The sequence below is a fragment of the Phascolarctos cinereus genome, unplaced genomic scaffold, assembly GCF_003287225.1.
Source record: "Phascolarctos cinereus isolate Bilbo 61053 unplaced genomic scaffold, phaCin_HiC Scaffold_5;HRSCAF=322, whole genome shotgun sequence".
NCBI lineage: Eukaryota > Metazoa > Chordata > Mammalia > Diprotodontia > Phascolarctidae > Phascolarctos > Phascolarctos cinereus.
This window is the reverse complement of record NW_027555958.1, coordinates 329,775,015-329,791,051: the sequence shown is the minus strand read 5'-3', so window position 1 is coordinate 329,791,051 and position 16,037 is coordinate 329,775,015. Positions and strand designations below refer to the sequence as shown.

General features: G+C 42.2%; 1 protein-coding gene and 1 pseudogene across 3 annotated transcripts in view; both read left to right on the top strand.

Moving 5' to 3' along the window:
* The first annotated feature begins 244 nt into the window (after positions 1–244).
* On the top strand, positions 245–8,656 carry LOC110203754 (intelectin-1-like; annotated as a pseudogene).
* Positions 8,657–12,038: 3,382 nt separating this feature from the next.
* Positions 12,039–16,037, top strand: part of CD244 (CD244 molecule) — a 28,278-nt gene continuing 24,279 nt past the window's right edge. Inside the window, exons 1-4 of one of the 3 annotated variants that reach the window (XM_078156218.1) lie at positions 12,201–12,278; positions 13,051–13,238; positions 15,092–15,436; positions 15,521–15,811. In XM_078156218.1, coding sequence (XP_078012344.1) covers positions 15,109–15,436; positions 15,521–15,811 — 619 coding nt within the window. In that variant the 5' untranslated portion in view covers positions 12,201–12,278; positions 13,051–13,238; positions 15,092–15,108. Of the gene's footprint in view, positions 12,279–13,050; positions 13,239–15,091; positions 15,437–15,520; positions 15,812–16,037 lie in introns of all 3 variants that reach the window. The other 2 variants (XM_078156217.1, XM_020980214.2) reach the window with 2 other exon arrangements.

Here is a 16,037-nt window from a genome sequence, read left to right as displayed (position 1 = left end):
CTTAAAAGTATGTCTGGCATATATAGTATAAACATCATATTATATATGCTAGACATAATTTTAAGTATGTGTATATACACAGAGACGCACACAGATACACACATATATATTCCCTGAGAGCTGGCTGTGAAACACTTATCAGCACATCTGTAGTATGAGCCAGTATAGGAGGCCAAGGTGCTAGGACTTTAATTGCTCAGGACTTGCTAGCCTGGGGTCAGAGCCTGAGGAAGTGGTTTGGGACATGGGAGATAATGGTCTCTGGTGTCTCTTTGCAGTGACAAATATTTGTATTTAGAAAGAAATGATTTGGCTTTGTACATTGCTGTTCCTGACGTTGGTGACCAAAGGGGACAGTGATGGTAAGTCAGATTTTCTGCTAGCAAATTCTCCTCTTCATCCCACGTGTACTCATGGAAATCATTAGAGAGACAAAGAGCTGGAACTATCTTGAGGGTAATGACAGGGGTTTCTCATCAGCACAGTCCCCACTGCCCATTTCAAATTTGAGATAATTTCTGAGTTCTGGGTAAGTTGGAGTGGGAGGAAGTTGAGGTACCAGCCCAAAATTATGGAAAGGGTTGCATGTGACCTATTTTATAAGAGAGGAATTATGGCTTTTCTCACTACCCCGTATTTATTAAGGCTTCATGGGGTTGGATGTCATACTAAGCAAGTTAGAAATGGGTGTGATCCCTGATCTCCTCAAGAAGGACAGATGAAAGCAGCATCCTCTGCTTTGTGTTGGGAACTGGCACCAATCAGTAACTAAAAGCATTCTCTGCATGTTTTTGAGACTCAGATCTCCCTGTGACCCTGCAAGAGGCCTGTGCTTCTTCCTCTGGATCCATACCTCAAAGCTGCAAGGAAATCAAAGAGAGCTGTCCAGAGCCAGATGGTGAGTGATGGTCCCTGGGTGACTGGGCCCTCAACAGTGCAAACTGAACCACGTTTTAGCCCATCTCAGTAAAACTGTGGCAACCAAATGTTTGTCCAGGAGACTGAAGCCCTAGTGGAACTTCAGCAGACGAAGCCAGAGAGGCCAGAAGGCAATAAACCTGCTTCATCCTCATGCTATTTCCAATTTATTTCTTAGCACAATCTCCTACCCATTTGTCTTCCTTTTTTTGACTGCTCTTGTTATTGAGTAGTTTCAGTCATGTCCAACTCTTTGTGACCTCACTTGGGGTTTACTTGGCAAAGATACTGGAGGGGTTTGCCATTTCCTTCTCCAGCTCATTTGACAGATGAGGAAACTGAGGCAGAGTTAAGTGACTTGCCCAGGATCACACAGCTAGTGTCTGAGGTCAGATTTAAACTCAGGGAGATGCGTTTTCCTGAATCCAAGACCAGCACTCTATCCACTGTGCCACCTAGCTGCCCTTGGCTATTCTAGAGTCATGAAATTGGAAAGAGCTGAGGGGCACCATTTCTTCTCTGCCCTGTGTTCCACTCAGTAGCATCATTCCAGGATAGAGCCTTTCAGATCAGAGTCCTTTGAACCAAGCTTAGAGAACAGAGGCTTCAGGGTCAGTGGCCCAAATGGAACAGAAGGTAGGGAGTCAGTATACCTTAGGAGTCTCTGACTTTCAGGGCTAGTATTTCAATATTGTGATGTGTATTCATGGAGATTATTAGAGAGACAAGGAACTGTAACTGTCCTGAGGGTGATGGCAGGAGTTTCTCACCAGCACAGTCCCCATTGCCTATTTCAGATTTGAGACAGCTAATTTCTGAATCCTGGATAAGGTGGAGTGGGAAGAAGTTGAGATACCAGCCCTGTGATGCTGAACTTTACATTTACAAGGTCTCAAGTGCTGGTTCAATCCTGCAAATCACTAATATTGTTCAGTCCATTCTTAGTAGATTTCCACAGGAGTGGGCAAGAGAAAGCGTGAGTGACATAGTGAAAAAAATACTAGACTTAGAGCCAAAGAATGTAAGTTCAGAGCTTTGTCTTGACACTAATCAGCTAGTATGACTATAGTAGTAACAATTTCTCTGAGCCTCAGGCTCTAAATCTAAATGAGAATAATAATAACAATAGTATATATATATATCTATATATATATAATATAAATAAAGAAAATAACATAATAACAATAATGAGAATAACAATATATGGATTATCCATCTCACTGAGTAGTGTTTAGGAAAGCTATTTGCAAACTCATAAACACTATACAAATGGGAGTTATGATGATGCAGAAAATTGTCTCAAATAAGAGATTTCCAGTTGGAAATCTTTTATCATTGCCCTACTTCAGCCTCAGCTCAGAAACTCTCTCCCAGATTCAGGGAAAGAAGAGTTTATCTAGTAAAGAATGTCCCAAGGCCAAGTCTGGGTGAATCCTGGAAGGTGATTCCTCTAGTTTTCAGGCCTTTTCATGTCCCTAAGATTACTCTTGTGCTATCATTGAGTGAGCCTCTGTGGCTTTGTCCTCTGCAGATGGCCTGTATTTTCTTCAGACTGGGAATGAGAACATTTACCAGACCTTTTGTGACATGAGGTCTGGGGAAGGCGGCTGGACCCTGGTGGCCAGTGTACATGAGAATCACTTGGAAGGAAAGTGCACCCAGGGGGATCGCTGGTCCAGCCAGCAGGGTAACAGAGCAGACTACCCTGAGGGTGATGGGAACTGGGCCAATTATGCCACCTTTGGATCTGCAGAAGCTGCTACCAGTGATGACGACAAGGTATGCCCACAGTGCCTGCTAGACCCTCTCTGTCTGAAATCCAAATGCCTCTTGTTTGAATGAGTACAATTTACCTCCAGATGGGTCCTGAGTCCTTACCCCTGGAGTTTGTGGTCCTTTGATTATTTATGGGAGGAGTTTCACCTGATAGGACTAAGCTAATTATTTAGTGGAGAAGAGATTGGATGTGTTTGGTTTGACTCCAGCAGCAAGAACCAGGAACAGTAGGTGATAAGTGAAAAGTGGTCAATTTAAGTTGGATGTCAGAAAAAATACACTTCCTAACAATTAGAATTGTTCAAAAGTGGAATGGGTTGTCTTGAGGGGTGGTGAGTTCCCCTTCATTGAAGGTCATCAAGCCAGACAACCTCTTGTTAGATATGTTACAGTAGTGAGTCTTCTGTGTATGGATTAGAGAAGATGGCTGTTGAGGTCTCTCCTATCTTTCAAACTCTGTGATTCTGTGTTTTGGAGCTATGTTGCACACATGATCAGTGGGACTCCAAAGCTCACAGTCTAATAAATAAGGGCCTTTAGTTTCAGTCCAAGTCTTAATGTGACTTCCAGAAAGGCCATTGAGAAGATATAATTGATTCCTTTTCATTTTTTATTGATCCTATTTACAGTTGATTGATTTTGTCCTGTAACTGCCCAAGATTGTGGTTCTTTGCCTCTGAACTTCGCGCAGCACTTCATCTGTCCTGTAATGAATTAAGTTTAGACATCCAATTCTCCTGCTACTCACTGTTCTACTCTTGCCAGAAGGAATTCTGCTATCCTTGGGAAATGTGGGTGGACCCGGGTAGTCTGGTCTGGAATTTTTACTCCACCAAGCTATCCTTCAAGGATGTCTGGTTTGCTTTCCAAAGAAGTCTGGCCCACCATCTTTTAAACTTGCAGGTAGACTCAAATGATGAACATTTCTTAGTCACAGGAGGAAAGGAGGGTGTTATTGCTAGCCCCACATTCCCAACTTCTAACCAATCGTATTGTCCCCCATGCCTCAGCTGTGTAACCAATCATGTAACCCTCAACCCCATCATGTCACCTACTCTTTTCTGTTCTTTATTCTAGCCCTATAAAATGAGTTAAGTCTTCATTTTTGGTCAACTGAGGAAAACACATTTACCCATTCTATTGGCAGGTAGCATCCCTATTTTTTTTATTTTATGGAGAACTCACAGGACAAGCGCTCACATGATAGTTAAAAGAAGTGACAGAAGGGCACTCTCAAGGTCTCTCTTAAGAACTTTGGAATTGATTGTGTGACATGGGAGACCTTATCACAGGACTGCCCAGCATGACATGCCCTAATCAGAGCAGGTACTGTGCTCTGTGAGCACAGCAGAGTTGAAGTAGCTCAAAAGAAACATGAGATGTGCAGATTTAGAGAATCCACCCCAGATGTTCACATGGACTATTTGTGCCTAACTCATGGTAGAGCGTTCCAAGCTCATATTGGTCTGATCAGCCATAGTCAGATACATTGTAACTTGACTCTAACATAGTGATGTCATTTTGGTTCTCTTTGAGAATGAAAGACAATAACCAGCATCCCTATCAGTAATAAAATGTTATCTTGCTCAAAGAAAATATGCCTCAGTCTACCTTTGTTGAATTGTTCTTATGACACTGTTGGGCCAAGACAACTGTTGTCCTCTAGAACCCAGGTTACTATGACATCCAGGCCAAGGACCTGGCCATCTGGCATGTGCCCAACAAGTCTCCCCTGCAGCAACGGTGGAATAGCTGAGATATCATACCTTCATTAACTTCTTCAAGCATCTGGGAGGGAACCTGTTTGGCCTTTATCAGGTAAACTGGGTTCCTTGGGCCAGATGAGTGGGGAGCATCCCTGGGAAGTGGGCTCAACAAGATCCCCCACCACCTGTCATCACAGTGTTACTTTATGTCTCCTGAAGAAGTATTCAGTGAAATATGGGACTGGTATGTGTTGGACTGACAATAGCCCAGCTGTGCCCATCATCTATGACTTTGGTGATGCAGAAAAAACTTCCAAATATTACTCTTCACAAGGCCAGAGTGAGTGTTTGTTATCTGAGCCCCAAACAACAGTATTACCTGTTATCCTCATCCCTCTGAGCTTTGCCCTATAATTATGATATGCCCATAAAAGGAATGCCATAGTTTCCCTTCAATCTTCAGACAAGCAAGGGGACTTCACTGATGCCCAGGGCTTAGTTGAAATCTCTGGTGATCTCTTCAACTGGTCTTGGTCCCTTCTGGCTATGTCTGTGGTTGTAAAGCATGAGTCCCTGCTCCCAGATGGGTTTGCTCTAAACTGTTAGACTGTTAAGCCATGGTCTGGATTCTAAGGTACATCATTCAGGGAATTCCAGGGCTGCTCCTTTGAAGCTAATCTCTGAATTTTTGTCTTTCACAATGATCAGACCAATTCTCTTGTGCCTCACCGGCTGAATTGGTTGGAGGCTTTGTCCAGTTCCGGGTATACAATAACAAAAGAACAGCCAATGCTCTGTGTGCTGAAGTGCGAGTCACTGGATGTAACACTGAACATGTGAGTTCTGGGGCCCATCAGAGGGTTTGGAAAGGAGCAATTGAGGAAGCTGTGAGCTTACTGGGGCCCAAATAGAGCCTCACACAGACTGTAGCTCTTTTCAATCCATTGAAGGGACAGACGGATAGACAGAAACAGACACAGAGGTAGAGAAATACAGAGAAAAAGGCTTGAGCCAATGGGATTAACAACAGCAACAATAACAAAAGCTCACATTTCTATAGTGTTTTAAGATTTACAAAGTGCTTTAGGCATATTGCCTCATTTAACTTTCATGATGGTCTTGTGTAGTAGGCGGCATTCACACTTTACTGATGAGGAAACTAAGACTCAGCAAGTTGCAGTGACTTGTGCAGAATCACAGAGCCAGGAAGTATGTGTGTGTGTGTGTGTGTGTGTGTGTGTGTGTGTGTGTGTGTGTGTGTGTGTAGGGGGCAGGTAGGAGGGAGAAGGAGAGTAAGCACAAACTTCAGAAATATAGTAGCAAGAGATAAGTAGGGAAATAAATCCACGTGCCTGGGAAAACTCATAGCTCTGGACCACAGGTTTTTATGTCCTTGGTCTCCTTAGGGTAGAGTTTGCTCCATGTTACATGCTGGGTGGGACCACTCTACTGGGCTTCTCCACTAAATCCCTGCTATACTATTCCTAGGCTATGGGAAGAGTGAAGCACTTTTAGTGAACCAGCATCATTCCACTCTTTTGGGGACAAGCAATTCCCTTAAACCTAGTGTCTATAAAGCTATGCAAGCATGTCTTCTGGTCTAATTATCCCCTCTCCAGCCAGAGAAGGCAATAGAGGGTGATTTAGATGAGACAGTCTCTAAATAAAAGATTTCCACTCTCTCAGGCTGCAAATGGTGCTAAAGAACAAGGCAGACAAGAACAGATAGTTCATTACCAATCAGAATGGATTGACCTTTCCTCCAATCTATTCTCAGCATTACAGCTTTTCTCCAATCAGTTCCTAGAAGCAAGGAATGTCTTCTCCACCCTACCTCACCCTACCCTATCCTTACATCTGCAGTATAGACTTTAAATTATTTTCTCAGATCTCACTTTAGTTGTATTTCTCTGTCTCAGTCTCTTCCCCACTTATTCTGGTTTCTGGGCTCCTTTTTTCTTCTGACTGAATGTTTTCTTTAAAGTTAGCATTTATTTAGTCTTTTTGTTTTTTGTTTATCCTACTTTAGAACAATGTGCTTCCTGGTATGAAGTGATTCACATCTTCCTAATGATTAAAAAAGTCAAAATTCACATTTCTATCAGATATGAAACATAATTATTATTCACTTATTCAAAACAGTTCTCTGCTGTCGTTTTCCAGCAATAAAAAAGCAAAGTCTTGAAATAAGCCATATTCAGATTAACTACTGAGAAACAATACACTGCAGCCCTCCTTATATCAGTCTGTGCTCTTGCCCTTCAGCTGTCTTTAAATAGGTACTTTCACTACATTCACTACATCCCCCCCTTCCCCCGGGTCCTGCTTTTCTCACACGAATATCCATTTTTGACCTTTTAGACAAATAAAGTGTCCATATAAGAAAAGAACAGTACCTTACACTACAGTAGTTGGCCTCATTTAGTAAGAAGCACTCATCACTCAAGGTATATCAGCAGGTCTACAACTTATCAGAAGGATTATGAATGTGTTTTCAGCATTAAGTGGGAACTAGAATTCAGGGACCTTTTAAGCTCCCTTTCAACTCCAATATTTAATGTTTCCTCATGGCTTCCCCCTAACCTTTTCATTGTAAGGATGTAAACTCTCTATCCTGGCAGATCTGTTCATCAGTCCAGTGGCATGTCTTTTAGCTTCTCTTCACACAATGATTTTCCGTTTCTCAGAGTGATAACAGGATGTCAAAATCTCAAGATGTAGTCTTCAACCACACAGTTAAGACACCCTATTGTCATCTATGCCTCATTTTGGAAGGAGGAGAGAGACACCAAGTCCTCTTCTGTATCTCAGAGGGGGCTCTCACACTTTGGTCCTGATGAATCATAGTTGAGAACCATAACTTCTGACTTGGTGATGTAGCTTTCTGGGCGTCTGCTAACTATCCATGGCTCTGGGTTTGGAGGCAGCCCAGAAACAGAGTATACATGTGTGTGATCTTGAGGTAGCCAGGCACAGGATAAGAACTATTGAAGAGACTAGTGCTTTTAGGAACCATTTTCCTTTCAAATGCATCAGACTTGAAGACTGCATAGCTCTATGCCCAAGTTTTCTTTAAAACTTGGCAGATGATGGAAATAAAGCTTCATGGGAAATTTTTTCTAAATACTTCATCTCAAAATTATTAACTGCTAGTATCCACTTAATATCAGTTTTGTGTAAAGTCTTTTAAATTTGTTGTCCAAACTTATGATTTCATCTGTGTGGGAATTCCTGGTATAAAAACAACCTCCCCTATTTCAGCCTGTAGTGTGAGAGCATTACCTGGGGATACTGAAAGGACAAACCATCTGACCAGGGTAACACATCTAATATATGCCAGAGGCAGGACCTGAACCCCTAACCCCAAGGCCAGCCTTTTGTCCACTCTTCTGCTGTTGCCTATATGCAAGGTACTAAGCCATACAAAGATAAAATATTATTATTATCTACAAAGTGCTTATATTCTACTTGAGGAAATGGTAACAATGGAGGGGAGTACGTGATAATTTTTAGTTCACAGATTTAGAATGTATGGTGATCTTTGACATCACCTAGGGCAATATGCTCATTTAAAAAATAATTTTCATGTCATTTCATTTTTATTCTGAACTTAAACACCAAATAAGACGTCTAATGCAAATCATTCTACAGAGGAGGAAGTTGAAGCCTAGAGAGGGGAAATTGACTTAACTGAAGTCACATAGACAATAAGGAATAGAGCCAGTATTCAAGCCATGATTTTATAATTCCAGAATCCAGGGGCCTTCTCCTGTGTCTGGGAGAGTAATTAAAAGGATTAAGTGGATGTGTAACTCATACTAGCTGAAAGAATCACCAAGGTTTGGGTTGTTGGGAAAGGCTTCCCATTAGTGGTAGCATTTGAACCAGGTCTTGAGGATAATCATTATATATAATAAAAGAAGAGAGGGGTGGGCACTACAGGCAGGGGGACAGCTAGCATTCTGAGGAATGTGATGATCATTTCATAAGTTCCATATATAGTGATGAGACCAAGGGATTCCATGCATTTCCTTCCTTTGACAAACTCTCTCACTAAATACAGTAATCCCACGGTTCTTTCATTGCTATCTTTCTCCTTTGCAGCACTGCATTGGTGGAGGAGGATTCTTCCCACAAGAGGATCCCAAGCAGTGTGGGGATTTCTCTGCTTTCGACTGGATGGCTATGGAACTCATACTGGTGGTAGTAACAGTCAGGAGATAACAGAGGCTGCTGTGCTCCTGTTCTATAAATGACTGTTGTGTCATTCTGAAATTAGATATTTGCAGGTTCAGGAATGGGTAACCTCCCTTCTCTCCAAGAACCAACATAAGATGACTCCTCTGGGCGTTGAATTTGGAGAGAATAATAAATCTCATTAAATCATGACTCTTGGCTCCTGTGTGACCTTTGACAAGGCTCTTAACCTCTCTGGGCCTTCTTTTCCTTATCTGTCCAGTGAGAGAATTGGATTAGATATCCTCAGAGGTCCCTTCTAGCTTTAGACCTATAGTACTATGATCCTATGACTATGGCTGGATAGTTAAAGCATCTATTAAGCACTTACTACATGTCAGATACTGTGCTAAGGACTGGATGAAAATACAGCTGCAAAACAGTCCCTGCCCCCAATGGTAATGGGGGCAGGGGAGGGGGGAGGTATAATACATAAAGAAGAGCTGGAAAGCAGTGGGTATAGGAGGCTATCATTTTGCTGGGAAGGGATGTGGAGGTCTGGTGCCAGGCAAGGTGAGATGAAAGCTTACCTATCAGAGCTCAGAGTGTGTTTAGAGGCAGAGTTCAAAGTTCCAGTTGGGGGAGATGAGGATGGTGGCCAGATTGTAAGCCTGATTTGGAAATGGTAGCCTTTGAGGTCCCTTCTGGCTCTAAATATCTGAGTTCCTTACATCAATGTATCTGTTCACAGTCCATTCTTTGAGGTGAGAGACTGGTTTTCATTTTTGTCTTTGTATCCCCAGAGTTTAGCCCAATACCTTGCACACAGCAGATGTTTAAACAGTATTTATTGAATTTAATTGCATTTTCCCTCTCCTGCTATCCCTCAACATCATTTCTTCCTTCAAATTTGTGTAACTTCATTATAACACCCTGAACTCATTGTTGATCTTCAGATCATCCTCTCACCTTCTTCAATGGCTCCAAATTGAACTTGGCTTGGATTCTTTCTCTACACTTATGACTCAGGAGTTGGTGATACAGTGAACAGAGGGCTGAGCCCAGAGTCAGGAAGACCTGAGTTCAAATCCAGTCTCAGACACTTACTAGCTGTGTTACCCTGGGCAAGTCACTGAACCCCATTTGCCTCAGTTTCTCAACTGTAAAATGAGCTGGAGAAGGAAATGGCAAACCACTGCAGTAACTTTGCCAAGAAAACCTCATATGATGGGGGCAGCTAGGTGGCACAGTGGATAGAACACCAGGAGGACATGAATTCAAGTCTGACCAGAGACCATAAACTTGACACTTACTAGCTGTGTGACCCTGGGCAAGTCACTTAGCCCCAGTTGCCCAAAAGAAAAAAAAATAGAGTTACAAAGCAGATTTTTGGGGCAGCTAGGTGGCACAGTGGATAAAGCACTGGCCCTGTAGTCAAGAGGACCTGAGTTCAAATCTGGCCTTAGACCAAACATTTGACACCTACTAGCTGTGTGACCCTGGGCAACTCACTTAACCGCAATTGCCTAAAAACAAAAGAAAAAGAAAGAAAACCACATATGGGGTCACAAACAGTCAGACATGATTGAAATGATTGAACAACAACACTCACGATTAACATCCTCTCTAGAAGTTTTAGGATTTATATCCTAGAACTTTCTAAAATGCTAGTTTTGTGATTTCTTAAGCTCTAACAACTTCTACATTTAACTGTAGCTACTTGCCACCATGTCTGAATCGTAGACCTTACTATGACTAGCAAAGGCATTCCCTCCAAAGCTCCCTATTCTTTCATGCTCCCTATCTGTGAAACTCTGGTTCCTTTTGCCTCCTTCCCTAGTCTTGACCTCATTGTCATAAGAACTGCGTATTTACTCAATTTAACAATGTAGTGCTGACATTTCCCTGTTTCGTCTGTGTCCCCTTCTCAACTTCTTTCTACTCTCTTGTGTTAGTTTCTTTTGTTTCTTCCCTCCCCCCATAATATTATCACTACCCTTCTAGCTTCCTCCTCAGCTCTTTTAAAATAAAAACCCTCCATTGTCACAAATAAATATAGTCAAACAAAATAATCTCATACATTATTTGTATCTGAAAATGTATATCTCATTCTTCATGTGTAATCTATCACCTCCCTGCCAAGATGAAAATATTGAGAAAACTGCTAGCACAGACGAATCTCTCTCCCCCTTGCTCTGTGACCAAATGATGACCTCTGGTGATACTTGTGGCCACTCAAAGCTAACAAAGTTATAATCGATCCTCTTCCATCTCTAATACTTGTTCACCTAAGATTTAGGAAGAATGAGCACAACTCACACAGAAGAAACAGTGGCGGCCATGCATTCGTGGCCATATGGAGGCCTATGCAGGTGGGAAGATGAGATAGCCACTCCTGCTGACACTACTGCTCTCCATACCTGGAGGTCCACAGTACTCCTTTCTTCTCATGTGAGAGTAGAGAGAGAGAAAGAGATAGAGAGGTATACACAGTCAGAGACAGAGAGACAGACAGACACAGTCAGAGACAGAGAGAGGCAAAGACTGAGAGACAAAAACACAGAGATAGATTTTACCTGTTCATGCCTCTTACATGAACATTCACTTCCAGCTTGGTAGCCACCACCAAAAGTTTTCCATAGCCATAAGCTAACAGAAGAGTATCCGAAAATGCTTGTAGATTTTGTGAAAGGGGGCATCTGTCCCTCCACCATACACTTCTGGAAGCAGGCTCACCAAACCTGGTGAGAACCTGGAAGATTCACCCAAGGATGGGACTCATAGAGCAGTCTGTTCCCTGTCCCCTACATGTGTGAAGTGTTTGCAAACCTTAAAGTGTTACCTAAATGTTAGCTGTTTTTATTTTAAGTACTTCGTGTGACATTTAAAAACCTTGGTCCCTTCCTCCCTTTCCTGTCTCAAACTTCCATGCCCTCCACCTGTTCTGTGAGCCAACTATCCTGGCTCACTGCAGTTCCAGGGACTCTAGCTGTCTTCCAAGCCTGGGATACTCTCTTCTTCCTCACTTCTGCCTCTTAGAATCCCTGGTTTCCTTCCAGACTAGGGCCAAAGACCATCTCCTGTAGGAGGCCTGCCTCATCCCTCCAGGTACCAGATCTTCTTCCTCTAAGATTACTTCATATGCAGCTATTTTTGTTTTACCCGCTATGTCCTCCCTTAGAATGTAAGCTCTCTGAAGGAAGGATCTGTTTTTGCCTTTCTTAGTATCCCCAGTTCTTAGCAGAGTCCTGAGCTGATAGTAAACACCTAACAAATGCTTCTTGGCAAAACTGTCACTGCTGGAAGATGTAGGAGCCTGGACCTAACTAGCAAGCTGTGTGCCTTTGCTGGGCTGAAGCCTGTAAGCATATGTGGCCAGAGCTCAGGGGCTGAGGTTTTCTCAACTAAGTCCTGACAATTTATTAACTCACAAAAGATCAGCCACAGCACAGAGGAAACTGTGGCTGGACTAATTATAAGAGGGCTCTGCACTTCAGCGACCGCCTGTACTTTCCCCCACCCAGCATACCCCTATCTCCTGTTGTCTATAAGAAACAGTGTAAGCCACATTGAGGGGGAGCTGTTGAGGGAAGGAAGTCTTAGCTGGGGGACTGAGGAACCCTGGCTGTGAGCTCTACTCTGTAGAGATGCTTTGGAAAGCTTTCACTCCCCTCATCTTCCTTGTCATGCTTCAGAACCAAGGTAAGGAGTTACAAGAAGGGTGGATTAGGACCAGAGAGGCCCTGTGGGGAAATAGAGAGCCACCACACATGGAAAGCTGCCCCCTCACTACAGTAATGAGACTGCAGTAGCTTCTGAGATATCCCTGCCCCAAGCAGAGTCTAACCAAGTGGACTAGACACCAGGGTGGAATGGGGCTGGGAGTGGGGGCCTCATTGGCATTGTCACCAACTCACTTACTGGCCCTAAACAGAATCTCTAAACATGATTCTGTTTCCTGGACTTCACCTTTCCTGGCTGTGAAATACAGAGCAACGTTTCTGACTGTGTGCATTGGATACATCACTGAGTCTGGAGTCAAGAAGACTTGAGTTCAAATCTGTACTAGCTGTATGATCCTGGGCAAGTCATTAAACTTTTTTCTTCCTCAGGTTCCTTAACTCTAAAATGAGGACAATAATAACACCTACCTCTCAGGGTTGTTGTGAAGTTCAAGTGAGATAATAATTTTAATGCACTTAGCCCTCTGCTGCCTCTTAGAAACCCTGACTTCCTTCAAGACTCAGTTCAAATGCCACCTTTCATATGAGGCCTTTACTGGTCCCTCCAGCTGACAGAAGCCTACCCCTAATATTGCCTTCCATATACTATGTGTCTTGCACATATCTATTTATTTGCATGTTATCTCTCCCATTAGAATGCAAACTCCTTGAAGTTTTTGCCTTTCTTTGTGTTTCCATTCTTTGCACAGTGCTTAACATACAGTAATCACTTAATAAATGTTTGTGGGCAGCTTGGTGGTCTCAGTTTCCTCGTCTGTAAAATGAGCTGGAGAAAGAAATGGCAAACCACTCCAGGAGCTTTACCAAGAAAAGCCCAAAGAAGGTCATGTAGAGACGGACGTGACTGAAACAACTGACCACCACCAATAACAGCAATAAGTGCTTTTTGACTGTCTGACTTCCTGTGGAAGGATCTGTTGTAAGTATTACTACATGTGCAAAACAAATGAGAAGTAATTTTTGGGGGAGAAGATACTAGAATCTGAGGGAATTAGAAAAGGTTTCTTGTAAAAGGTGGCAGTGAAGCTGAGTTTCCTTAGAGGAGAGTAGGAATTTTGAGGTAGAGGTAAAAATGAAGTACATTTCAGGCATATGGATCTATCAAGGAGGTGGGAGATGAAGTACGCAGTGTGAGAAATTGGATGAAAGGCAGTTTTCCTGGATGGAATAGTGTTTAAGCGGATAGCCAAGTTGCTTAGTGCCTTAAGTGACAAGTTTTTCTTTGATCCTTGAGGTAATATTGAGACACTGAAACTAATTGGACAGGAGAGTGACATGTTCTGAAATGTGCTTTTGTAAAACCTCATTAAATAACTACACGGAAGCAGGGTTAGAGTAGGGGTTGGGTGGGAACCATGAGGCACAGAGGCTGCTTATATGGCTATTTCTATAATTCAAGTGAAACATGATTTGGTCCTGAAGTAGGATTGTTGTCATTTGAGTAGAGAGGAGATATTCAGCCACTGTGCTAACGTCTAGGGATACAGAGAAATTCAAATATGATGACATGAAAATAACAATGTATATAAATTGTTAATGGAGGGTAATTTCAGAGGGAAGGCATTCACTACTGGGAAAGACCTTCTGCAGAACTTGGCACTTGATCTAAGTCTTAAAGAAAGCCAGAGAAGTCAAGAGAGAGAAGTGAGAAGGAAGAGTGTTCCAGAACTGAGTGACAGCCAGTGGAAAGTTAGAGAGTTAAGAGATGCATTGTTGATGTGAAGAACAGCAAGGAAGCCAATGTAGTTGAATTGAAGAGTTGTGTGGAGGGGAGTCAGATGTAAAGAGACTAGAAGGTAGTGTGATGAATTAAAATCCTGAGAGACAGAGTTTCTGAGTAATTAATAATCAATTTATTAATTAGACTAGCTAATAATCATTAAATTGATGATTATTGGTCTCTCTCAACAACCAAAGACCCCACCACAGAGATCATTAAGTGTTTAAATACTTTTGGAAAAGTAGGTGTCCCTGACAGGCAGGTGAACAATGAGGAGGCAGACTTTCAAATGAAGAAGTGGGCTGAAAGCCTTCAGCTGTTCCTGCTGAGAATGTGGTGTGATCATGGGACTCAGCTTGATCATGAGACCAGTCAGAATGGTTGCCTCATTTTCTCCATCTTTCTTCAGCAGTATATGTCTAGGAGCAAAAGCAATGGACATTGAAGAGTGATCCAAGACAATGATATGATAACTGGGCAAGAGACTTGAGAGAAAAGTCATTCACCTTGTATCAGAATAGGGAAAAATCCTTAGATACTTTTTTCCTCATAACCATATATTAACTACACTAAAAAGTTTGAAAAAGGGATGACTTTTTCTTAGCTTGTATAAACATGAGCTCTGCTCCTAGATAAAGAAGAGCTTCATGCAGTTCCAGTAAGAATGAAGTTAGGCAGACTGGCTCATCATTTAACATAGGCTTAGAAATGCCACCTATATTGATAACAGCAGAAAAATGGGAAATTGTCTAATGTTTGCCCATTGGATCTGTGTTCTTTTCTTCTAGATCATAAACTCCTGGGGCAGAACCATTCTTCAAGGCTGGGCACATAGCTGATATTTAGTATATAAGATTTGTTTGGGGGAGAACAAAAGAGAAAGCAAGGGAAGGAAGTCTACCCTAATGCTGCAATGAGCCTGCTCTGTGAACATACATATTGACCTTCATTTTGGGGGGTTATCTGTCCAATGTAATTTCCTTTTGGGTAAAATCAACCAGATTTTGAGCTCAAAGCCAATGAGCTCTACTCTCTGGATTTTTCTCTCCTAGGAACATCAGGTTCTGATATGAAGATAATGAGCATAGCTGTCATCATGGGAAGTCATATCAAGTTACAACCAGTGTGGATTCAGCAGTATTCAGAGAGTATACAATTCATTTGGTTTGTGAAACTGTCTTCAACTCAGGAAAAATTTAGGATATTGAGTTGGACAGATGACTCAAAGGTGACATTTGAAGCTGAGCAATTTAAAAACAGAGTTGATGTCAAAACAGAGAACTTGACCTTATTCATTAACCCAGCTCAGAAGAATGACAGTGGCCTCTACTTCATGGAAATCACCAGTCAATCAGGACAAGTTTTTAATACTAACTCGTTCCAGGTTTCTGTGTTTGGTGAGTACCTATGAACATATTTTCTAGTCTCTCTATCAGCCTTGTAGCACCTATTTCACCTGGGCCAATTATTTTTGCTTTTAGATCCCGTCCAGAATCCAAAGATCCAGGTGACTGAAGAGTCATGGAATAACACTTTGTGCCATGTGAACCTGTCCTGCTTTGTCCAGGGGAATGATAATTTGACATACACCTGGTACAGAGGGAGAGAGCAAATTAAATCCCCAGGGAAACATTCCCATGTACAGCTTCATATCCAAGCCAAGAACACTGAGAATTCCTATACTTGCAATGCCAGCAACCCAGTTAGCTCAGGGAGCCATACCATTAATCTTACTTGGGTATGTGCTAGCCCAGTTTACAATTCAACCCAAGGTAAGGACAATACTTTCTCATAACAACAGAAGATAAGATGTTTCTTTACTAAAGTCCTCTGTCTTTTTTTTTCTTTGATGGTGACAAATCCTTCTAATGTTCCCTCACCCCATCCTGTGAGGTAGTTAGCTCAGGCACTTAATTTATTACACTAAAGAAACCAAGGTTATGGGTTTGCTCCCTTTCCCCTCCCTCTAGTCATTGCCTTTCTCTAGTTTTACTTTCC